This window comes from Protopterus annectens, chromosome 10.part0 (assembly GCF_019279795.1).
Source record: "Protopterus annectens isolate FY-2018-M chromosome 10.part0, PAN1.0, whole genome shotgun sequence".
Classification (NCBI taxonomy): Eukaryota; Metazoa; Chordata; order Ceratodontiformes; family Protopteridae; genus Protopterus; species Protopterus annectens.
The window spans coordinates 1442618506-1442646065 of NC_056744.1; the positions used below are offsets into that span (position 1 = coordinate 1442618506).

The following is a 27560-nucleotide window of genomic DNA, read 5'->3' on the forward strand; positions in this document are numbered from 1 at the left end:
GTTACAAAAGCTACAAAAAGTGAAGTCAGCCTACAACAGCTTGCACTCAGTTAACCAAACACTCATAAAGTCTTTCTGCCTAAGCTTACAGTGGTTTCTGTCGTGGCCCCTACATTGCGGAATTCTCTACGTCAGTACAAGGTTCCACCTCAGAGATAGCTTCTCACAAACAACTAAACAATTATTTAAGCAAGCATTCGGTGATGGCTAATACATGATATCATTCTTTTTATTTCTTAAAGCATGATATATTTACTGTTTGTCTGCAATGTGTGTGTGTGTGTGTGTGTGTGTGTGTGTGTGTGTGTGTGTGTGTGTGTGTCATATGGAAGAAAGGTTTGACAATCTACCCACTTGCTTATGGATAGCATCAGCTGCTCATGGGGTCACTCAACATGTATATAAACACACATACACACACACACACACACACACATATATATATATTTATATATATATATATATATATATATATATATATATATATATATATATATATATTTGCATTATAATCTCACAAAAAAAGTTGATTCTGCATAAGGAATTGTATATATATATATTGTATGGTGTGTTGCATTATGAAATATGTGGAACTATGCTGTTTTTAAATCAAAACATTATATACTTATATGATTCAGCACAATAAAATGAAATTAGATTCAATGGGAAAGTACTGAAAAAGTCCCTTTCACTGAATCTTGACTCAGTTAAGAAGGGAAACACCTGACTACCCCAGAGATGAATATAACCAGCTCCTAGGTCACATCATGTCAGGGTAGGTCATATAGTTAATTTGGGGTGCTTTTGATTTCTACCAGGTCAATTGTTTAGGAAATGGCCCATTTTGTCAAATGTCTAAGTCAATATCTGTGCTGCAGTCCTTAGTTGCCAGAATTCAAGATATAACAGGGTTCTTATGTCCCTCCATCCTTGTAAATGTTTGTATAACCTGGGAAGACATGATGGTGCTAACTGTGTCCTTTATGGACAGAGGCAGTCTGTAAAATGACTCAGGGTTCCCACACCCAAAGACTCACTACCCTGATGCTACCCCATCCCATATCTGAGGCATTAAGCTATAATACTGTCATATCCTGGATATTACTGGCTATGCTTGTCAAGACTCTTGTACCATTAGCCTAGTAATCACCTATGAATCTATGAACCTATGTCCAAGGCAGACAATACCCTGATTTTGAGAGGTATTTTGCCATCTCCAAGAATGATGTCAAATTTCAAGGACAAATGATTTTAATAATTGGATGAATATCTGGCATCATTTTAGGAGAGTTTAACATGACTCAGTTTGAGCTGTGATGAGTGAGAGCACTTTCTGCTTTGCCAGATATGGCCTGTGCCTCTCACCATGGCTTTTTACATACTTGCAAAAGGTTTTGCTGCCCATCATAGTGCATTTTCAAGCAGAGTATAGCTCATCTCCTGGATGTACAAATGCAGTACATTCCAATTTGAAACATAATCACAGTGCCAAAAAGATGACAGAATTTGAAGCTGTCCTGCAGCTTAAACATATTCGTATATGTAAAAGTGCATCTATAGTAGATGAACGAATGCTTAAAATGTCAAGTACGACATGCCTGACTGCTTTTAAGTGAAAGTTCATCTAAGTAAAACCCCATAATGTCGAAACAAGGAGTTTCGAAAAGTTATAGTTGGCCAGCCATTAAGAAGCCAATGGTTGACAGCTAAAATGTACTGTAACAAAAAAACAAATCAACAAACAAAATAAAGTAGGGGGCTTCACTCCCCCAACACCCCCCTACTTAAATATACCAACTCCGGGATCGTACCACAGTGGAGGACTGTCATAACATTACACAGGGTGAACAACAAGACCGTACCACAGTGGAGGACCATAAGAACGGCTAGACAAGGTGAATGTTCTGATGTCAGCCATTAGCTTCCTGACAGCTGGCCAACCATAACTTTTCAAAACTCCTTGTTTCGACATTCTTAGATTTCGCTTAGATGAACGTTTGCTTAAACGTTATCAAGCATGTCATACTTGACATTTTAAGTGTTCGTTCATCTAATAGGGAACCGTATAAGTACAGAAACCCGGTTTCAGTGTAATGACAGCACTTCCCCTATATCTCGGTTTGACACCTCCCCTGTCTCCATGGAACAGTGGAAACTGTTGGGGACCACCTGTATTTATCAGTCATCCCAGTATTTCATGACAATTACCCAATGACACCATCCTAGAACTCCTGCAGATCATCAAAGTTATACTAAAGTAGGATATCTATGAAAACATCAGTAGCTAATGCTCGCAGTCACCCTCAATGTCCCCCGCTATGAAAACTACCTTAATGCATTTGAAAGAATCCCTAACAAACCAACCACTTTTACCTAGGTGGCATTAACTACCCTGCAATCAAATGGCAAACATATATCACCAATGACCAATTTGCCCAATGTTTTCTAGACCTTGTTAATATTAATTCTCTGTAAATATTTTACAGCCATCTCACTTAGAGGCCTCAATATTTTCGACTATGTCCTCACAAGCATAACTTCTGCTTGGACTCTACCATGTTTCTCATCTTTTCTAGTCAAATCTGACCACAATTCAGTTGTCTTCTCCTTTAAAACTGGTGGTATTCCCTCACTTACAAATGCCACTGTCTTTAGCAATTTCTTCAAAGCAAACTTATCAAAACCCATAGAGGACCTAAAAAAATAAGAAGCAATCATCACCCTACTGACCTATTACCAAAGCTTCTGCATTCACCTATGGTTTATACTCACATCTAAGTAGTTCTATTGATGTCAGTCTATTTCATTCCTAAATATTGTGGAATTTTAAGGACAGCCATAATGGTATTATTCTTGTATTAATAAATAATATAAAAAAGGAAGAAATTATTCATTCTATATAATAAGTCACTATCTCCCAACTTTAAAAAAGCAAGAAAGAAGAAACCTCAAGTCTATCATTAAAAATGCAAAGCTGTATATGTACCCAGAGCAGCCACTTCAATGAAGGATAACTATGGAAATGAAGTCCATATTCAACTATCAGTGATGGATAACTATATCCAACTATATCAGGAAACTAAGGCATAACATCCATCATTGCTTTAAGTTCAGCTACAACAATAATACTGATTCAGACTCCAAGGAAATAGTCAATATCCAGGCTAATAAATTCAGTGCCAACTTTCCAATGCCTATCTACTTACTTATTTCCTCCACTTCTTCTTCTTCTCTGCCTCCTCCCCAAATCATTATAGATCAAGTCCTAAAACCCCTATCAAAGACTAAAAATATCCCCTACACACACACACACACACATATATATATATATATATATATATATATATATATATATATATATATATATATATATAGATATAGATATAAATATATAGATAGATATACCTACATATATATATATATATATATATATATATATATATATATATATATATATATATATATATAGGCTTTGCGGGTGTTCTGGGTTGCCTGCTTATCAGTGCCAAGAACAGCCCATCTGAACCTCTCCTTAACCATTTTTAACCTCAGCCTCGCCACAGGTTATGTACTTGATAACTGGAGAACAGCTATTGTGATGCCATTTTGTAAATGTGGTTCTAACACTGATCCAGTCACCTATAAACCCAGCAATTTCACTAGCTTTATATGGAAGGCTATGCACTGCATCCATTCTGAGCTCATAAATCTACTCACAGGAAACCTCTTAGCCCTGGACCCAAATAAATTTGGTTTTGTTAAAGGCTGATCTTGTCTCCTTAATTTTGTAAACATATTTGTAAAAGTCGCAGAAGATATGAAGAATCGTCATTCCTTGCATGCTGCCTACTATATGTTGCTAAGGCCTTTGATGCACAGGTATTATTGAAAAGCTTTCATACCATAATGTAAATCCCTGTGTTGTCCAGTGGTTAGTTAATTGACGCTCTGATTCATGTAACCCATGTACTTATGCTGCTAGAGCTCATCCTGAATTTAAAAAGGTAACTAGTGGTGTCCCACAGAGATCAGTAGTAGGTCCTGTCCTTTTCAGCATTTATTTTGCTGATAATAGAAACATAAAGCAAAGCACAGCTAAAAGGCAAAACACAACTCCAGGGTGAAAAATTCTCAAGTCATTTATTCTGGTACCTCGGCTTTTCACCTTGAAGGCGAAAGGCCGAGGTACCAGAATAAATGACTTGAGAATGTTTCACCCTGGAGTTGTGGTTTGCCTTTTAGCTTGTGCTTTGCTTTCTGTTTCTATTGTTTGCTGTCAGTAAGTTTGAGGTGGAGTTTAGCTGCATCGAATTTATTTTGCTGATATCCAGTCCAGTTTCCTGGGATTGTAGCTATTGTAGTTTGCTGATGATTGCAAACTGGGAGTAATTATTTGTTTGCACACTGAAATCTAGTTACTCATGGAAGGGCTATACCACATCAATACTTGGCACAAAGGCAATAGCCTCAAATAACATATTAAGAAATAGTGTATTTCTATTGCAGAAATGAAACTCCTCCACCAACTATGATATAAATGACATAACCCTCCAACCTGATAAAGTCATGGGCCTCCTGGGCATCTGTGTTGATAATTCACTGTTATTTAACCACCAAGTCTCCATGATAGTTTGAAAATTCACTTCAAAAGCCCCAAAACACACTAAATCAAGCAGCAACAAAAAAATAAAAAAAGAATGACTAAAATGGCTAAAGATTTAATGAACTTCAAATGTAAAAATGTAAAATGCACAACTGCTGAATAAATAACTGGTAAGCACTTTCATTCCATACTTAGACCTTCATCAGACCCTAGTTTGAAAATTCTTTTATCTGGCCTAATCTCCAACGGCATCTCCTGTAGATTGAATTTTATTCCCTGTATGTTTATCTCTCATTAGACCAGTAATCAGATATTATGTCCCCTTGGGCATGCATCTGTCCAAGTGTATTAATCAGCATGAGAGACCATAGAAATTTATGACAAAAATGATTGTAGGCCTCAAGACACTCACTCACTTACTAGGGTGACTACCAGCCCTTTCCTTGTACTCTGTGTCCTACTGACTTCTCTCTGGTGACTTTTCCTTGCCTTACATGCCATGAAAGACACCATGTTAAATGCTATTACCTCCTGTACTTCCACAGAACAAACAGCTTCTCAGACACACACCAGGGACCTTGAGCTACACCAACAAAAAATAAGATTAATTGTTAGGATATTTTCCAAATTCAACACATTGCCCACGTTTGGAGTATGCTTCCCCTGTATGTCAAACAAAACAGTACCCTAGCCTAATTCAAAATAAAATGCAATAACTGGATGGGTAGCAATAAATTATCCTCATCTCATGCATGGCCCACTGGGACAATGAAGGAGAACACTGCTAACTTTGTTTACCTAAGGGATCAATTAGCTAGGGTCTTAGTCACTGACCTGCTAGGATCTACCAATGAAATTTTGGACATAAATGACAGTTTAATGGTGTTCTTCAGAGATACCAAGCACTACATAGTTCCATTTTAGCTTTCTGCCTCTCAGATCTTTGTTTGTCCATCTATGCCATAAACAAACATGTATTCCTTCCTTATTGTGTGAAGCATTGCGTGATCATGGAGAATTTGAAACCTGCTCTCTTAATTTTTTTTTCTTTGTTGCTTAGCACCCTGTGTTCCAGATTACTTGCAAGCAGAGCTGGACTGTGGCAGTAACATAGCAATGCTGTCCTGGTCAGGAAGTGCAGGAGATAAATATTATACAGCAGAAGCAGTGGGAGAGGATGGACACATCGCAACATGCAACACAGCAGATACCAGATGTGAAATAGGAGGTCTACACTGTGGACAAATGTATACAATCAGCATGACTGCATCTGATGAGAAATGCTCCAGCCTGCAAAATGCAATATCTCAGATTAACACAGGTAGGCATACTTCATTCATATTGTAAGACAAAAACTTATGCATGAAAAATGATCTATTTAGTAGTGATACTGTGTTGATGTAATGGTGTCATAAATGATACATTCTGGCCGATTACATTACTACTGTAGCACATCATGCTGGGCATGTACCATGTTAACAGGAGCACACGATAGGCATTGTTCATGGTCTTCAGACAATTGTAATCATTTCCCCTGGCAAAATCTACAGTCTAATGTTCAGTAGGTTTAGGGAAACTATGAAAGAAAGCTCTAACAGCTTATACCCATTGTTTTACAATACACAATGATAACACTTTACAGGTTTGTGGGACTTGTGAGCTGTACTGTATAGCAGATCAGCTGCAGTTTTGACACTGCTGACTAGGAGAAGTATGGAAGCAGTGGCAAGTAGGAAAGGATCTCATTAATGATATCCACATAAATAGAAGGGTCTAGTTCAAAAGAATGACTTACCATATTATCAAATTCCCACCTCAATGAGACGGCATCACAGAATCTGCACAACATTGAACAAACAGAACAGGGAAAACTAACCCTGGAAAAAGAATCACTTGGCCACCATGGTGAACTTTGCCCTTTCCCCTCTGTAGTATGATCTCGGAGTCAGTATATTTAGTTAGGGGAGTGTGGGGGCTTCACACCCCCCCCCCACATCGGTGGGTTTGATTTGCTTCAGTTGATTTTTTTTTTTTTGTTCTGTTGGGTAAGTGGTTCTTTTTCCAGGATTAGTTTTTGCTATTCTGGGTGTTCAATGTTGTGCAGATTCGGCGATGTCACCTAGATGAACTGGGATTCGATGATGTGGTAAGTCAATCTTTTGAAGTACACCTGAGTATAAATAGTGACATGGGTGTTGGAAGATTGGTCAATGAGAGGCATGACTGAGTGGTCAAATTACTATTGTCTTCCCTAGTAAGAATCAGGGCTTCTGGCTGTGTTCCCCTCCTTGTGGTTGATGCAGAGTATGCCAACAACTATAATAAGGCCTACTGGCGATGTCCACAGAGAACCATGCTTTATGGAAATAGCTTCAAAGCCCATATTGATGTGATTTTATATAATGATGGTGTGTCACTCCAGAACGTGACTTATTCAACACAAAAAAAATTCACCAGCCTAATGATACAGAGATAAGACTACCATCTAGAAAGCAAACAAAACTTGGAAATGAGTGACAAAATGGCTGTGGCAAGGGGGTCAAGTCTGTGTCTGTGCTACTCTACACTATGAAATGGCAACTGTATGAATTGTAAAAAAAAAAAAAAAAAAAAGCTGTCATAGCCAATCGAAAAATAAATTGATCGAACATACCTGCTTTTTCTTCCTGTGCTGGACTACAGTACAATGGGGATCGGTGAATTAGCCCTTTCCACACTGGAGTGTGAGCTCAGAATTGGTGTATTTGATATGTGTGTGTGTGTGTGTGTGTGTGTGTGTGTGTGTGTGTGTGTGTGTGTGTGTGTGTGTGTGTGTGTGTAAAATTAGTAGAGGTTGTGCAGTAGAGGGGGATTTCCCCTTGCAAAAAATATTTTTCTTTTTTCTTTTTTTGTGTTGGATAGGCTGTAGGTCAACCAGTTGTGTTCGATCAATTGCCATTCAATATTTTGGATCTACATCCATATATATATATCTATATCTATATATATAAAATATGTATGTTCTTCTCCCCATGGTATCCCTTCCTACAGCTATTCATACCCTCCTATGTCTTCTTAGCTCTCCATATAATGATATGTTGCCATTCCTGTAGCATAAGCCATCTTGTTCATTATGGCTACATCTTATCCATAAAGCTCTAGAAAACATAATTCCATTTTTCCAGCCATGTTTTGACATTATAAACTGCTTCTTGAACTAAATGCTGTAGCATATTCTTGCATCTCTAAATATGTATATGTTTTTATCATGTCCGTGTAATCCTTGTATCTGTACATATGTTTTGTTCATTTCTTTTTACTCAAATTTAACAATGCCAAATACCTCAGCACATCACAGACTTAACAACAGAAAAGCCATCTGCATCACCGGGCTTTAAATACCACTAGGACAAAAGAGTAACACAACTTCTGCACTGGCTATATAACAATATACCCCATGAAACCATTATAATTGGTGACCTTAACATAAACTGGGACCCTAAAGACACAAACACCCCATCAATGAATCTATTTGGTTTCTCACAAATAGTAAAACATACAACCAGGATACATAAACACACAAACAAGGAATCCATCTAAGACTGGATTCTTACAAACAAACAAAATAGCATAAATTCATCTGGCTGCCTTGCTGACAGTATCAGTGACCACCTACTAACCTATGCTGTTAGAAACCATCCCAACATATACAAACAGGTCTGCAATATAAAATACTTTAATTCAAGTGACTTCATGTCCACAATCAAACTCTACAACTGGAATATCCTAAAGACCATACCACCAGATGATGCTGTAACACACTTCAATAATACTTTCCCAGACCTCCTCGATGGCCATGCATCATTCAGAACTAAGAGAGTCAGGTCAAATCCTACCACCTTGTTAACAAAAGACACCAGGCAAATACTTCTTCAGAGAGACAAAGCATGGAAATATGGTCCCAAAACAAATCCCAATCCAACTACCAGCACTTTAGGCACTCGATAAACCTTGCAAAAAAGTTATTAAGCAATGAAAAAAAATCCTGTTTCACCAACCTTCAGTCAACACACCAAAACAATCCTAAGCTATTTTGGCCCTCTGTAAATAATCTACTACACCCTGGCCAAACAACTACTCCCACACAAAAAAAACAGCAGCAACCCAGACAATATAGCCACCCAGTTCAATTCCCACTTTATAAACTCAGTACTCTCTCTTTCTAAACAAAGCTATCCCACAACCCTCACTGCCCCAACCTCATCTAATAACAATACTATATCCGTCTCTTTCCAAACAGTCCCAGCTCACACCACGTAAAATACATATAAAAACTCAATCCAACTACATTAGCAGTAGACAATCTATCAACAGAATACCTAAAGCTTGCTTCTGAAGCTCTAGCCTACCTTGTATCTATACTAAATAACCAGTCCATAACAGAAAACCATGTCTCAGCCATCTGGAAGGAATCTTTCATAATTCCAGTCCATAAAGGTGGGAATTCAACTGATCTCTCCAACTACAGCCCCATAGCTATTTTATCACGACTGTCAAAAATATTAGAAAAATGTAGGTGCTCCCATCTCCTCATATCTTACCCAAAACAATCTTCTCTCCATGTCCCAACACAGTTTCTATCCCAGTTAAAGCACAACTACTGCGCTTACTAGCTTTACCAATGCTATCAAACAGAATAGAAATTACGGCAGCTTAGTATCAGCACTCTTCTTGGATCTGTCTAAGGCCTATGACACAGTTCTCCATCAAAAACCTTTACAGTAAACTCTCATCCTAGCTCTAAATAAAGCATCTCTCACCTGGCTTATAGCTATTTTACAGATAGACAACAATCAGTAAAAAGAAATCAAGACTTCTCCTCTTTTGTACCTGTCACAGTTGGAGCCCCACAATGATTAATACTGGGCCCACTTCTGTTTAATATATTTGTAAACAAACTCCATACCACCACAAAAAAAGCAAATGCAGTTCAGTATGCAGATGATGCATCCCTCATCTGCTCTGCTCCAGTACTGCAGATCCTGTAAGAAATCACCCAAGTGTCTTTCTCATTTGTCAAATCTTGGCTAGGCTCTCCAGACCTACTCCTAAATGCCAAAAAAAAACTAAACTAATGCTCTTTATACCAAAATAATTTAATACTCAAAAACATAATTTCCATATTGCCTCATCTGACAATACATAAGTCGAACCCATAACAGAAGCCAAATTACTTGGAGTACTCATAGATGATAAACCCAAGTACAACAGCATATTCTCCAAACTATCAAAAATATACACAAACAAATAGTCTCCCTAAATAGAGCAAATTAGTTTTTTACAGTACCCCCAAGAAAATACATAGCAGCAACCTAATTACTCCCATCTCTAGCGTATGCTTTACTGATCTTCACTAATCTTAACAATACCCTCACGTATTTTGCTGTAAAGAATTTTTTACTATATTGTATTAATTTTTGCTCCTCCAAATGCCAACATTTTTCAACTTTGTAACTTTGTATTTTTAAATTCTCTCATGTTTTGTAATTCTTATATGTTTGTAATCTTGTAACTTGTAGCATTTGTATTTTTGGAGCTTTTCTCCCCAGGACTCCATTGAGCTCCTCGTGGCCCGATGGACCATCCTGGCAAACAAACTACAAATAAATAAATAAACATAAATAAACGTTCAAACTTGATGCATGTCATAATAAAATCACAAGATGTGATGCATATTTATCTCATAAAACCCACCACTGTACAGCCCTAAAGTACCTTACTTGGCTAGAACTCCCAAAGTATTTAACCTAATCTCAAGTCACCACTGCCCACAAACGGATAGTTGGCCCTCTCTAGAAAGCATATTACCGCCATACAGCAACAACAGAACACTACACTGCAATAATAAATTTCTCCTAGCTGCAACTAACTCAAAAACTCTTTCAGGAATGGAAACTCACTCCACTGTTACTGTGTCTCAAAACTGTGGAACTCCATCCCATTAGACATAAGCTTATATTATACAACAAATGCTTTGAAAGACTGCTAAAACAGCATCTGTAAGGCACTTGACTAAGCTTCTGGCCTACATCTGGATAATTTCTGATCCTGAAGAAAATACAAACATCAATAAATCTGAAAAAAATGATAGTCTGTACTAAATTCCCATATGGTGATTATTCCACATTGCCTTTTGTCTACTACATTTCACTGTTCATATTATATTTACTACCTACTCCTACTTAATGTTCATTCTCCTTCATTGTACCACTTCTTTTTAATGTCAATATTTTTCTTCACTTTCTTATCTTTGTACTTCTGTCTGATGCAACCTTATGCAAATGCACAGGCTATCTCTTATTTTCTATTCTTACTGTAGTCACAGATTGTAAGTTTAGCATTTAATCATCTGTTACAGCTAATTATGCATCCATAAATGTATATGTAACCAAGCTCTAAATATTACATATACTGTGGAAAATGCAACTATCCCAAATATTATCTATGTATGTGAATATTGGAGCTTTTCTCCCTGGGCCTCTGCTGAAAAAAATGGTATTTATCCCAGTTGGACTTTCTTGGTGGTCAACAAAGATAAATAAATAAATTCTTAACTGAGCTTACTTACCTGGGCTGTGCCACAATTGGCCATTGATACCAGTGCATTACCCCTGTAAACAAATATAAATAAATAAATAAATGCATTTGCGTCCGTTTGACAATATGGATGTGTGTGTACATGCATTAGTGTGATAACATAAAGTATCAGTGAGAAAAGACATATGTAGTTATATATACCTTAGAAAATGGAAGAGGAAAAAAGACAATGCTGTGAAGGTGAAGAAGCCATGAAGAGGGATGATAGCAAAGCAGGATGCCATGCAAGCTCAACTAGAGAATTCAGTGCATCATGCATGTATAATACTGCCATGAGCTACACATATGTATAAGTACATACATATACAAGCTTGTATGTAGTACAGATTCAGTCTAAAAGGAGCATGAGTCAGTGCAGTCAAGGTGGCAGGCAAGGGTAAGAATGCACGGACGATGATCATGGGCAGTGAAATCCTAATATTTCGAAAATGATATGAGTGAAACAGGGTCTGACTTATATAGAGGTAACAGAAGCATTATCTATAGTGTGTGCATCACAGTGCAGCACCCTTACATTATGTTGTGCATGGGCTATAGCAAGCAGCACAATATAATGATGACATAGCACCTGCATCACAGGTTTGTTGCATGGAACACATATGACGGCACTTTAGAGGAGCACTGCATGACAGGTTTAGTGTTGACCGTACTGAACAAAACTGCAGTGCAGTAATGCTGCAGCTACATCACATGTTCGGTGCATTAGCTGAACCAAGCAGCACCAGATAGCAGTAGTGCAGTACCTGCTTCACAAGTTTGATACTTGGACTGCATTAAGTAATAGCACTAATGATTAACAGTGTAACAGTTGCATCACACATCTGGTACCTGCGTCACACAAAACAGCAGAACCGATCAGTTTTATCTTCATATTTTAACACCTGCGCTCTATGCAGATTTACATCCTCGTCATAGAGCTTTGTGTCTTCAGCAATAGGATAACCGCTGTGTGTAAATCTATGGACCAGATTATCTGATGCATTAACATACTCCTCTGTTGTATCACAAATTGGTCTAGCCCTGACAAATCGCCATTCAGAGATATTCCTTGTCATATGTTTGAGATGATACCTATTGTGGTATAAAGGATGTTTTTGGAAAATGTTTTTCTGTAAATTGTAGAATGGAGGGGAGCCATCCAATGTCTAGATGACCATGAAGTCCAAGTAACTGATACTATACAATTCTGTTTTAGTTGTTTTAGTTGTTTACTGTATACTAAACTTGTTCTCATTGGAATAAATATAGAACTCTAAAAGAGTGGCATGGTCACCTTTCCAAATTATCCAGCTATCATCCAAGAACTACCTCTACATATTGGTCTATGGCAAAAAAAAATAGATTGATTGTATACATAAACCACCTCCATGTACTCCATAAATACATTTGTATTTATGTGTACAAATGTCACTATATCATCCAATCACAAATAACACTCTCATTAAAATATAAAACATTATTATTTAAAACCATTTCAGTTAGTTCCAAAATAAAGTAATTAAACTCACTGCATCGTTGGTCAGATTCCCTTAACCAATAACGTAAGACCCTGAATCCTGGGTTTTTACTGTGGAGGTATAGCTTTTAACCTATACACATTAAGGGAACATGCACCATTTTCTGTGTTGGGAATATGTGTGTGTTTGTTTGTGTGTGTGTGTTTGGGTAAGCAAGTATGTGAACTTGTCCTAGCAGAACTTTATCTGTCCATTCCAAGCCATGAGGTCAACAGAAAATGCAATATATTTTGAAAATAACAGAGTAGCTAATAAACAAACAGGCAGACCAGTGTCAGAATGCTTAATACTATGACCTCAACCCTTGGTCTTCCATTTCATTTCTCAGGAAGCATGTCCTTTCTGCTTGTGTCTACTTAGGTTGGTGCACAGGTTTTGTCCCACATCACAGTGGCATGCTGCTGGTGAATTGATAATCATTTAAAATTGTGTGTAGGTGTGCAAGCCAAGGTGTGCGTTTATGTGTGTGTGTGTGTGTGTGTGTGTGTGTGTGTGTGTGTGTGTGTGTGTGTGTGTGTGCGGTGTGTGCATGTGTGTGTGTCTATGTCTGTGTGTGTGTGTGTGTGTGTGTGTGTGTGTGTGTGTGTGTGTGTGTGTGTGTGTGTGTGTGTGTGCATGTGTGCCTGTGCGTGTGTGTGCATGTGTGCCTGTGTGTGTGTGTGTGTGTGTGTGTGTGTGTGTGTGTGTGTGTGTGTGTGTGTGTGTGTGTGTGTGTGTGTGTGCGTATATATATCTACATATAGATGTCTTGTCATTTAGCCAGATAATACTAATTTTTATATAAAAAGAGAATGGACGATGAAGAAATTTTGTGTCTCAAAGTAGAAAAATAACAGATGATTCCAGGCAGGGTCCTGGTCCAAAGAAACTCTACAGCTAGGAGCCTGATTCCTGGGCAGGGGTATCTTCTAAGAGAATTATACAGGTTGGAGCCTAATACCTAGGCAAGAATTTGGCAAAAAACAGATATAATATGCCGCCAGAAGGAAGATTGGAGTAAGACCAGAGACACAGGCAAGAGAGGCCTGGAGACTTGGTATGAATGCAACAGAGGAAAGCTATGAGTTACTGAACTGTGCTGTAATATTAAAATTTTGTCATACATCATGGTATAAATTCTCTGTATTTTTGATGGGTTTCTTTTGATAATGGGTAAGTCTTGACTGTATATATTGTTAGTAAATCAACAGTTATTGCATTTAGCCTTATTACTGCTGTTTCTACATTACTATGTTAGATTTGATGCAAAATTCCATGAATGTTTTTTTGCATCATTTTCAATCATGCTTTTAATTTCAGCTCCATGTGTTCCACAAAATGTCATATCAAAGGTGAACTGCCCAACTGGCATTGTTGTTGTGTCCTGGAAGAGCAGCCCTGGTGCCATGTATTATATAACAAATGCTCTAGGTTCTCGTGGGCACTCAACATTATGCAACACAACAGATACAACCTGCAGCCTAAGAGATCTTCTGTGTGGACAGACCTATAGCTTTACTGTAACTGCCTACGATGAAAACTGCAACAGCAGCCAGAGTATCGCAGCTGTATCTGAATCAGGTAACGGTTTCTCAAAACAAAACAAAAAAGCTCCTAAAATGTTTGTAACTCTTCTTATTTGTTAGTGGAATACTTAATTCCATAGTATAAAGAAATATTGCTTTAAAAATGAATACAAAGTAGTGAAGAAATAGTTTATAAAAAGTACAGGCCTTATGAAAATGTTAGTGACTCTTTTTCATGGTAACTGTCCAGTCGGTCAGTAGTTCAGCTATTTTCATCACTGTTGCTTTACCTTATTCTTCCTGCCCACTTAACTCATCAGCCTCTATTCCATCCTCCCCCACTTATCTCATCTTGATTCAAGTGTTGGAGCTATTCCCCACACAGCCATTACTCACAATCACAGCTGCTATACTTTATTCTTCCTGCCGCCTATCCTCCCCCCCTTCCCTCATCTTGATTCAAGTGTCAGAGCTATCCTCCACACAGCCATTATTCACAATCACAGCTGCTCCACCCTATTCTTCCTGCCCCCCTATCTTCTCCCCACTTTTCTCATCTTGATTCAAGGGTTGCAGCAATTCCCCCACACAGCTGTTACTCACATGCCTTTTCCCCATTCATCCTTGCTTTGCACATCTCAGATAACTTTTACTCTGCCACTTTTTCAGACAACACATTTCATAACCTTACAACCCTTTGTTTGGAGTAATATCTTCTTGAGTCTCACTTGAAATAAGTCTCCTTCCATCTGCTACCCATGGTCCTCCATGGTCTCTTCTTGTCAAAGTTGTGCCTATTCTTCATGTCCATTAATCCTAAATGTCACCAAACAATACAGTGTGTCTATATTATATTCCCTTTTCTACCCTTTTTTTGTAATGTTTATGTGCAGTATTTTCTAAGCATCTGCTTATACCGCAGTGTCTCTGTAGTACTCACTTTTACGGGAACATTCAATTATATATTTTCTACTACTGTAACTGACCTTCATCTGTATGACCTCCACAGCTCTATGCAGGACTTTAACGAACTAATGGTACCTTGTAACATAGAATGATGACCCCAGCAAACCTGCAATCCACCAATCAAACTATATAACTCAATATCACATTGGCCATTGTTATTGATTTTTCACCTTAAATTGCATGATATTTCATCTCATCTGCCCTGCTTAAGATTATTCTTCCAAAACTGTATGTTTTCTGTAGCTTTCTTTCTCTAAAGTAAATAACTAAACATTCTTCCAATAAATCTTAGCCACTGCAAGCTAACCTGGACCTTCTAGTCAGTTACCTCCTGTATGTGAGCGCTGCTCAGATATTTCTTAATATTATCAGCACATAAGAACATATTGCTCTTTAGACCAGTGAGTAATCTGATACATGTATGCTTCACCAGAATGTTCTTAACATGAAATCTCATTGCATTTCACTGCTTATTGACTTTTCTGCTGACGAATCCCATCTAATAAGTACCATCTATTTAATGCTAGAAAGCTAATCCTTAGTCCGCTCCTCATTATGATCCCAAGACCTTTAATTTTTTACTGCAAACATCATAGAAGGAACAGTGTCAAAATCTGTGCTACTGTACAGCAACACCAAATCCATTTAAATCCTCTTGTGTACCTAGTAGCGACTCAGTAATATAAATGGCCACCACTGGTTTAAGCCATGCTTTCTTCCAACAACGGGCATTAGCATTCAGGAACTCCTGCTATCCAGAATTCTTTCTATGGATCCCTGGAATAGAACTCAGACTAAGAGGCCTATGATGGCTTGGTTCCTTCCTGTACTCACTGGTGTAGAAGGAAACCATCATCGCCAGGTCTGACTCTGCAGTATCGCCATCGCTTACTAATGAAAAGGTATATAGTTTTGCCAAGTTTCACCTGACACTAGTGCCATTTCCTTTAACACTCTTACTGGTAGCATATCTAACTTCTTTCTTCAAATGTTATTTAGTTTCTTCTTTGATTTTTTTCCCAACAAAACTGAAAACAACAAACTGAATTTGAAAAACAAGACTCAATGAGATATTTTTAAAAAATGATAATAATAAAATATTTTTTTTTTGTTAAATCTTTAAATCTTGTGTGTTTAGTTCCCTGCGTTGCATCAAATGTAGTTGCTGTCCTTGACTGTGGAACGAATGGAGTCACCGTGTCATGGAATGGCGCTGAAGGAGCGCTTTCATATGCTGCAGTTCTCACAGGAAAGTACGACGAGACCAGGTGTGAAACCATCCACAACACCTGTTCCATTAATGGCCTGCATTGTAGTCAGACATATGCTGTTTCCGTCAGTGTTCTGGGAGGATCATGCGAGAGTTCAACTGGTGCAATTTCTTTAATACAGACTGGTAAGCTTTGTAAGCTGAACTGCTATTGTCATTTTATTCTTCTATACACATCAACAGATAAGGAAGTTATATGACAGATAAAACCACTCAAGTGAAAGAACTAATAACATCCTTCTGTTGTACGTTGTATAGTGGATTGGCTGTATATTTCTGAAATTCTTCAGTTGCAAGGAAATGTTAGTACTTGCTCCATTTTTTTTCCTTTCCTTGCATGATATTAAGACATTATCGTAGTTATTTTATTTTATTGACTGCAATTCATCATATCGAAATAAGACAAGACAATCCTTATAAGCAATTTTTTAAAGTTACATGCTTGTTCAGGTTTGATGAACCGCTTCTTTAAGTGAAGCACTGTCATCCATTAACTTAAATGTTCTTAAAGTTAACTGCATGAACCAGACAGCCTTTATGAGCATGGGTCAGAGTTTCTGGTACCATAACTTTCATAGCTACCATGCAGTGGTGATTCAGGAAGTTGCCCTTGGTTTCTTCTCTCTTTCTGCTTTGGGATTCATAATGCAGGCTGGGGCATAGGGTGGAAAATATGCACACAGGAAATCCATTGTGCACCACTGTTCAGCTGCTAAAAAGGTAGCCACTGTGTACCTGAGCAGCAGAAATATTCATTATTACCTTTTTCTTAGGAGAAAAAAATAATTGTGAATGTACAGCTATTTGTTCCCCTCCTCATTTTATGGTGTGTTTTCCTTTGGTTTTTTTTTTTTTTTGCGGAACAGCGATTTTTTTTCCCTGGGAAAAAAACTAGCTGTTCCGTGCCTTCATTATTTTGGTTGTTCGATGTTTTGGGTTTGATCAAAGAGAGTTTGCTCTTATCAGCTTTCTATAAGCTGATATAGACCCTTGTAGAACACCTCATTGTGGATAATGCCTGTTCAGCAGAAGAAAGCAAACAGAATGTCTAGCTGCAATTCTGAATATTGATAAACAGGAAGTATTCTGTTAAGAACAGCCATCATTGACAAATTAAGGCCTTCAAAATGAGTGTCCTCGCAATGCATTAGCTGAGATAAACATCAACATTTTCAAATAAGATCATGGTCCTCAGTGCTTAGATCATTTCAGCTGATGTATGTATATTCTACGTTTTCTTTTAAATCATCTAATATATGCATTTTCTACTTTCTGTTTTAAGTTAATTTGTAATTTATGTCATAAGTGCCTGTTTTTGTCTGGGTCAAATTAAAAGGAGGTTTCAAAACTATCCTGGCTTATAGTATGCATTACAAGAAATGACATGTTGTGTCACTATTTCTTCATGCATTGTACAATGAGACCTACAAGGGCTAGACATACTTGTAAAGTAGGATAAATAGTTATGATGTACTTACAGTTACGTGTACAATGGCAGACTGTAGTCACACATTTTTTGCTTCTTTCTCTCCAGTTCCCTGCATTCCCAGTATTACTTCTGCTGATCTGAATTGTTCCACTCAAAGTGTGTTTGTTGCATGGAGTAACGTTACTGGAGCTGAATCATATACTGCAGCAGTAGAAATAGATGGCACCCAGACTGCTTCCTGCCATACAAACAACACTGCATGTGAAATTACACAAATTGCTTGTGGAAAGACTTATGAAGTATCTGTTACAGCTACAAAAGCCACATGCAGCAGCAATCCAAGTACATCTCTAACAGTTCAGACAGGTGAGTAAGGTCTTGATTAAGTTGCATGATTGGGCAGGGCCTGAAAAACGCATTCTTGGACCTTTTGAAAAACTTCAGAGGTTTTCGCCAGCAGAATCTGTGGTAACTTAAAAAATGTACTCCATAATCTTATTTTATTATATTCAAGACAAAAAAGAAAGGTGAAATACTCATAAGCTACATGTTTTTTGTGTGTCAGTGTTAATATAAATTATCATTAATTGTCTTCACTACTGATAGCATTGATGCTTGGACAGCTAATCCAGGTCCATCGATATGTATACGTTCTACAATGTCCGAGACTTTCCACTGCAACTATATATGTATATATATATATATATATATATATATATATATATATATATGGATTCACTACTGAATCCCGAAAGTACACAATCCCGAAGCCCAAAATACCGAGACTATAATCCCTAAACCCTACATTACTGAAATGTTAAAAGCGCGAAATTCAAAATCGTGAAAGTACTACATATATACAGCACACACACAAACATATACACAGCCTTCCCCCCATAACCAAACAAACCACCCTACACTAAAGATAAGCATGGGGCTTCGCCCCCCTGCACCCCCCATGTGCGGGGCTGTGCCCCCCACACCCCCCTACTTTAATATTCTAACTCCGAGATTGCACAAACATACACACAAGGCAAACTCACACCCACACATTACAGCCCCTCACACACACACACACACACACACACACACACACACACACACACACACACACACACACACACACATACATACATACACCACAGTCACAACACACACTTACACACACTAAAGCCCCTCACAAACACATTTATACACAGATACTTACCTGAACCGCAACACCAGAAGTGCTAACTCAAAATCCCTTAACATTGGGATTTTGAATTTCACGCTTCTGGTCTTTCAGTAATGTGGGGTTTTGGCTACATGGTCTCGAGATTTTGAATTCGAAATTTCAAAAGTTTGAGATTTAGTAGTGTTCCTATATATATATATATATATATATATATATATATATATATATATATATATAGATAGATAGATATACCACTCAAATGATATGATTTAGGCACAGCACTGTGATTTTTGCCCTCTGATTTACCTTTGATGCTGTTAGATTTACTAATTTTCTTCATAAAAACAGACATGGTCAAAGTGGATATACATTATTAAATAAATGAAATATGCCAGTACAGAAATTCCTTATCATTAACTGTACAGGATCCAGTCTCTGAAGATCTTCCATACTGAAAAACAATTAGGTGTTCCTCCTTTGGGTCCTGTTGTATGATTTTTTTAAGGCCATTGCTAGCAGTTTGAATGTTTTGAATAATGAGACATTAAAAGTTATGACCCTACATCGTGCACCCTATGTATACATATTTTCAGACCAGATATTTTGCTCCATGCGGTGACTAGTGTGTTGTTATATACCTGTGTAAAATGTCCTTAATGATTCCTGCTCTGGGAAGAGCTAACAGACAACAAATGACTTTACGTCTTAACCTTCCACTGCCTGTCATGTTTTTCCCCCTGACATGATCATGCCTACTTCTTCAACATTCAGCAGACATCACTGCTTGGTTCATTCCAAATGGTCTGCATATTGTGCTCACGCTTGTCAGTGACACTTCATTTAGCTTACACTGTTACCTTGGGAACCACAGTATATGATTATAGTACCCTCTTCCCTTTTCCACAAGGGTGGTGCATGTGCAGCTAATTGTCACCATCTGTTCCATAGCAGCAGTATCCTCTGTGAGATATAGATAGTTATTGTAAATAGCATCCCATTTTAAATGTGTGTAAGTAAAGTGTATCCACTATTTCTTTTTTTATAAATGCTCATATGTACATTGTTTCCAAACCTAATACATAAGAGGTGTTTCCTCAGATGAAACTGTATAACCCTCAACTTCACTCTCAATGAACTTTGTTAAATATGCATGACCCCAAATGTGTTAATTTGTAACTGTTCTACATAATGTTATCTTTTATACTTTTGTATCACTTGTATATTAACTGTATAATTCATCCTGGAGCTTTTCTCCCCAGGCCTCCACTGAAAATGGGTCATTTAGGCCCAGTGGACTTCCCCGGTAATCAAACTGGAAAAAATAAATAAATAAATAAATAAATATACCTGCTCCTCCAAACTGTTTTGTTGATGTTGCAGAAGAGATTTAGAGATCCCTAGACTGTGTATTTCTGATGACATTTGACTTGCTGATGTGCAGTTAATCCATCAATAATGGGTCGGAGGATGTCTTGTATGCCAGACGCATGACACCAATTAGCAGTCTGTGGGATACTAAGTACAGTGTACAGTGGCAGGGCGTTGAGTTGATCCATGTAGGATATGTTGTTTAGACCTTGTATCCTTTTGATATCAGTGTGCGCACTCTAGTTGTTGCAGGTGTCTGGACAGATACTTGCCACCTAAGGGGGCATTATACTCAATGATTGGGCTAACGAGGGCCGAGTAAAGGAAAACAATGACATGCTTAAATCTAGATACAATCCCATTGTTTATAAGCTGTGTGATGTAGAATGACTTTCTTACAACAACGGAAGCATGTTGTTCAAACATTAGGTCACTGTCCACATAAGTTCCCAAATCCCAAATAACTAGGTCAATTGTTAGGGGTGTATTGTCAATGTGGTAGTTTCCTGGAGTAGATAACTTCCCAAAGGATACAGTAATGTATTTTTTGGCATTTAGTTTCAGTCCACAATTTTAGCATCAGTTATTTATTTGGGGGAGAAAAACTTAAAATGAAAATAAGTTAAAATAAAATGTAATATTAACTATTTTATAATTTATTAATTTAATAAAATTAAAAATAGAATATGGCTGAACCAATCCTTCTTCATCCTCTCATTCAGCTGCTGAGTCCATTTTAAACTGAGATATCCCTGGTAGCCACTTGGCAATCCTGTAAAAAATTCCAGACACATACACTTTTCAACATATGGATTTGTGTAGAATTAATTGCTTTGTTTATTGTAAATTACCCTCTTATTAGTCCTATAATCTTCACATGTGATTTAAAATGATTTAGTTTACATTTTTTGTACTTGAAATTTGACTGCCATAAACAAGCAAAAACCAATGAGGAATGTTTGACTCGTGATTGTAACAGCCACATGTAGCAATTCTGTCCTAAATCTTACCACACCCCATACCTCCTGCCCCTCCAGAAGCTTTTGTCAGATTTCCTAATCCAGTTCAATGCCATTTATTGTCTGTATTGCCTCTGTCGTATTAATATGCTACTAATATGGCCCTGCCAATGACCTATAGTTGATTCGAGCCATTGCAGCCTGCTTGTATTCGATGACTGTGGCTGTACTCCTCATCATCTTGTTCCACATCACCACTCCCTCCTTTCTCTTGGTTTAATTTATCCAAGTCTTTTTGGGTTACTAATACCATGACTGGAATGAACCCCATTCCTAAGTCAAAGTATGAGTAAAGTTTGTGAAATTAGTATTGTTTCAGTCTTTGATGTTTGCCAAAAAGTGCTCTTCACAGCACCTCAATGTGTACAGAACTGACTCTTGAAATTCATACAGACTTACATGTATCAGTAACATATCTAAATAAGACTGTAAATTCTTTTTTATGAGACCCGTTCCTCCTACTGCTATTGAAACTGTCTGGGTATCCTCCTTTCACACTGCCACATTGCCCATTGTTTCTGCCTGCAAATCCTGATATTTTATGACTTTGTGTCTCTCTCTACATAAGACACTATAATCACTAGGTGTAGCAATTTCAGTGATCAGTGCTACGTTTGTCTTCTTTTCATGGACCACTATATCTGGTTTTCTTGCAAATGCTTTTTTGAACTGTTGTTTATGGATAATCCCATGTGATATAAACGTCATCATTTTCTACAATGGTTTGTGGCTAATGCTTCCAGTGCTTCTTAGCTACTTCAGTATTGTAATGTTTGCACAATCCCCAATTCAGCAGTCTTGCCATATTATTATGCCTTTCAGTATACAGGGCCTTTGCCATTAATGTATCACACTCAGCAACAAGATATGCGACTATTTATAGTTCTGCTTTACAGAATCTACATTTGCTTGTTTCTCCCACATGCTCAATGGACTCTGTAAACCATGTATGTGGTCCAATATCCTGGTCCAATATTAACCTTTTATCTTTTGGCTTAAATTCACCTCTCCTTAACCATTCCTGTATCAGATCCTAATCAACATGAGATTATTCCAGGAATTTTCTATACTGCCAACTATATTTATACCTTTTCCACATCTCTTGCCTTCTCACCTGATCCTTCTTATATTCTTTCTTTTGTTTTTTTGGCACATACCGTTGCTGCCTGATTTTTGTCTACTTCTGGTTTGGTTTCCATTCCCTTGACAATATGCTTTTGCTAAACCAAGAAGGGAAGTCATCTTAGACTTGTTCTTTTCATTTTTCCAAACTTTCATTATGTCTGGATCTGATGAGGTCAACAGATTTGTATGCATTCCTATGATTGCAGATCTATATATGTAATCAATTTTGAGGAGGCCCATACCTCATTCAGAATGAGGAATATATAATCTTGGTATACATTGATTTTTATATATCATTTAATAAACATGAAGCATTTTTCTTGTTTTCCTGTCCAACTGACCCAATACCTTTTGGGGCCAGTCGATCAGCCAAAACCATAAATTAGAACAGGAAGAGCAAATTGGTTTATGGCTTGGACTTGGGTCCAAGTGACATTGTTTATATTTGTGAAGAATTGGGCCAGTGTCCTTTACTGCTGCTTTCTTGCTAACAACTGACGGTACTGTTATTGTCCACCAAAGTGTGACTTTAGTCTGGGATTTTATCTGACTGAGTAGCGAATCTGTTTAAGTGTTCCAGATGAGACTGTCTTCTGTCCTGCACCTAACTCCCACATTCATGCCATCCATGAATAGATTGTTGCTGCTGCTCATTAGCTGACTAGAGACACCACATATGAGGATGGTGACCAGCACAGGTTCAAGGACAAACACCACTGGCACCTGGGTACCAGCTGGCATTTATGAATATTGCTTTTCCTCTAGTGGCCATTCTGTGAATAATACCTACCATTCAGCTAGATCTATATGAGGATAGTTTATCAATATGAACCTCTACAAAGCCATTCCACTTTATGACTAAATTACTAGCCTCAAGTGGGCCACCTAATCATTCCTTCTATCTGTGTATCAACAAAAAATGTCAAGCACACAGCTTTAGACAAATGGGCTTTACTTTAGCCCATTCTTAAATAGCATCACCTCACTGGCTAATGTCCAGTCCACAGGTGTGAGACTTGTTTTGATTTGCAGGTTGAACAATCTGATTAGTAATACAGCCAATACCTCATCTAGTTCCTTATGTTTCCTTGATTTACTGTTCCCATCCCCTGATATACGGGTACCATTCATGGCTACAAAATGAATCATCTCTCTGTGTCACCTTAACTTTCTTAACAATCCTTCCTAGCTAATGCAATCACCTTTTTCCATCTTCTCTTTGTCAAATGCCACCTCATTGGTATTAAATGATGAACTAGGTTACCTGGCAGTACCCTCAACTCAAAAAGGTGAGGAGCCAAAAAACAAAACTGCAGCAAATTACTTGCTACAAATGGTTTGCTTTTTCTAAATTGCCACACACAAATTGATCCAGCACTGCTTCACTTATCACCACAAATGCTATATTAACATGAATTTTAAAATGTTAGTACTGCAGTCCCATAACATTGTGCCCCCTAGTACCTTGTGGCCAGGGCAGCTTACTCCTTCTCCCCATCTTAGCTACACCTCTGTTAAATAACTTTATTGCTTACTTTGTGAGCCAAAAGGGTCTCTTTCTCTTCCTCTGTCTTCCTAATCCTTATAGATTTCTGATATAATATCACTTAATACATGTTTAACCTCCCCAAAGTCCATCATTGTCTGCTGACCAGCTCAGCCCTCCAGCCAATTCCAGATCAGCATTTGTGCCTTATTTTAATCATCCTCTTTGTGGTCTATTACGTCAACTGAATAAGCAGTATGTTCATAAATAGTGATTAAATTTAAGAATATTTAGGGCATGAATAATCCAATTATTACTGCCAAAATATAGGTTGCAGGTTAAGTAACATCTGCAGCTTATCAATTAGAAAGGAATACAGCAGTCTAAATGCAACATGTGGACCTTCTGTACCATCAAGTTCTTTATTTATGAGATTCTTTGTGATTCTTGTCTTGCCATCCCTGTCATAGTGAACCAAAAACAGAATGGACGATGTCTCGAAACAGATGCTCATCAAAACCTCTCTGATTTTTGTCTGTCAAATTCAAATCTGAAATGTTTTTCACTCTCTTTCTGACACACTCATTTTGTTCCTGACATATTAAAGTGTCTACTAAATCTCAGAACCAGAAACTTATCTTCAGGTCCTCCTGGATGGCACGGTAATTCATCAATTAGTCATCCACAGACCATAAGAACAGACCATTATAACCTACATCTTTTGAAGCTGCCCAAAGAATGTCAGCTGACATAGTTAACACTTATCCTGTGGTACTTTATTTATTGATACATATACAGAGAGAAAAAAAGTTACCATGGTAGCAGAAAGCATAGGCCTCATATAAGAAACGACTGCAGGAATATATCAGCCATGCTGGTTGTCTATATGGCAGCTTCCTTCATCAACCAAAGTAAATACAACTCATATGTCAGCACCCTTTTCTTATTCTTCCACAAAAAAAATGGATGTGATTCTGCCTCATATCATGGATTTTCCTTTCTTCCAGTCCTTTTTCTCCCAGGAAGTATGATAACTCCATATGTTGTCTGCATCCTGTATTTCCAGTCTGTTTATGTCTTTGCATCCACTGCTGCATCCATTCCCTTTTCACGAGTACTGCTTGAAGGAATTGTGCTCTATTCATCAGATCCTTGCATTACTTAGAAGCCATTTCTATAGCTTGCCTTCCTTTCCCTAACCCTGGCCCTTTCACTGCATCATTCTGCATACCTTCATCTACTGTCTTCACCGTGTGCATTAAAGGGAAGTAAGCAGCAGATGTTGACACCAGTGTATGCCCCTCCTTTCCTTGTCAGCTTTTTTTCAACTCAGAAAGACAAACATGATAGGGAAAATAAGCTGGGGACAAATGCATAACCTGTGACTTGTACAACAAGATAGCAGATATAGTGTGGTTAAATACAAACTCTTCCATGCAACATAGGTTAAAATGGGCCCAAGGCATTTTTCTTCAGAAATCATGACCCTGACTTAATTTCCCCTCTTACATCTTCTCTGCTGTTGACTAATCTGTGCAGACCAGTACAATTCCTCCCATGCTCTATTCTACTACATATCTAAAAAGTCACTGCACCCTTCTTGACGCTGTCTGCTAATTGCCATTTGGCACACACATTTCTGCCATTACCTCATCTGTTGCTTTTGTGGCTGCCTCCCTGTACTGTGCTTCCCCAGCTTACTACTCATTTCCATTCAGTTCTTGTCTGTGCTGTCCTTTTCCCTCATCACTGATTTCACATACCTAAGCAATGACATTGGCAGTCTCCTCTTTCTCTGATTTTACTTCCTCCTCAAATCCTTGTCTGTAGTCTTGTGAATGTCATCTATAACCCCTGTCATAGTTTGTTTATTCCCTCGTTTGTCTCAAGACCACTAACTCATCTTCATAGCTCAAACCATATCTAGAATACCATCCTTTCTGGTAGAGTACCACATCATCTAGCTTAACTTTCATGGTCACCTCTCATTCACTCTCTTTTCTGGAGAAAGAAATGTCTCAGACAGATCCCTCAGAAACATAATTATTCGACCTTCTCCACTTCAGTATTCTCCCTAAGTCTTTGACCTTTCTCTCTTGTCATGCCTGGGGCGAACATGCCCCACTGATTTACTACCCTCCCATTTTTTGTCTTAACTTTCAAGGTGCTTGCCTATTGTCCAGTCTCTGCTTGCATCCTTACCTTCTTCTTGGAATGACTATCTTCTTCCTCTCTGACTTCAAATCTGTTGCCCTCCTTTATGCTACTTCTCCTCCTCCAGATCTCCTTTTTTTTACACTCTGCAAAAATATACCTGGGCACCTCCATGACCCACCCTCTGTTGTCACTAGCCTGTGTTTCTGACACAACAGCACCAGCAATGTTCACTATCTCATCCTGCATCAGTGCTTTCAGCTCCCCTACCTCTTACTCTGTCTCCATGTATTGCATAGTAATATTGCTCAGTCATATTCCAACTCTTTTATATTTATTATTCTGCTATGTTCTGATGTCTGAGTTTTCCTTCTGCCTAATGCCTGAGTACCTGACCATCTTCTGTAACACTCCAGTTATTTTAAAGGTCTAATCACCAAAATGTACCTTTCCAACCCACCTCTGTACATCACTGTATTCTTTGGGGTAAAGCGGAGCCTATCAGTGACATAAAGCTGGACTCTGAGCCAGGTCTTCACCCATCCATCCTCCTCTTAGTTTTAAGCCCCTGTCTCAGTCGGCTAATACAGCCAGTCATTTCACTCTGAGTTCTCACTTTCCTTGATAAGTTTGTATCTTTTACAAAGGAATATTTTCAAAATGTTAATCTCTATCAATATCACCTGGTTTATCTCTGCCACCTCCATCCCCTGCTCACTGCTATCTCAGTGAACTCATCTGATAGGCCATGAGTGTCAACCTGCACCAGAACATGACCCCCTTGCCTATCTGTATTCAATCTTTCTCATGTTTAAGTCTAACCCTCATGTTTAATTTGGCCTTGTCTCTCTCTCTCTCTTAACAAGAACCTTAATACCCTCCACAAATGAATCCCCAATAATCAAAGCCCCTTCTTTGTCCTAATTGCATTTCTTCTGTACTGTATGTAACCTCTTTCCCATTCCTCCTGTACCTTTCCTTCAAGCATTTCCTACTGCTGTCCAATCCTGTTTCCCCCTCATTTTAGTCCCCTCAGCCCACTCCTCATATTCTTGTTCTTACCCAGCCTCCTTCATCTCTTCCTCTGGTTGATCCGTCTTTAGTTGGCAGTACTTTTGTGCGTCCCCTTCATCCTTTGTTCCTTCCATGTGACTAAGTGCCTCTGCCTGCTTACTTTCTTCTCTCACTATGGGGTTGATTTGTTCATAGTAATCTCCAGCATTGCCTCTCCTTCTTCACTTGTCACTGCCATTTATCTGGCTTCTTTCCACTTAGGCTTTCTATTTTTGTCATCTCTTTCTTGACTGC

General features: G+C 38.1%; 1 protein-coding gene across 1 annotated transcript in view; it reads left to right on the top strand.

Moving 5' to 3' along the window:
- The window catches only part of LOC122814297, a 780122-nt gene that overhangs the window by 120915 nt on the left and 631647 nt on the right, over positions 1–27560 (top strand). The window contains exons 15-18 of the mRNA XM_044086885.1: positions 5664–5924; positions 14056–14316; positions 16366–16623; positions 18032–18292. Of these exons, the coding sequence (XP_043942820.1) occupies positions 5664–5924; positions 14056–14316; positions 16366–16623; positions 18032–18292 (1041 nt within the window). The remainder of the gene's footprint in view (positions 1–5663; positions 5925–14055; positions 14317–16365; positions 16624–18031; positions 18293–27560) is intronic.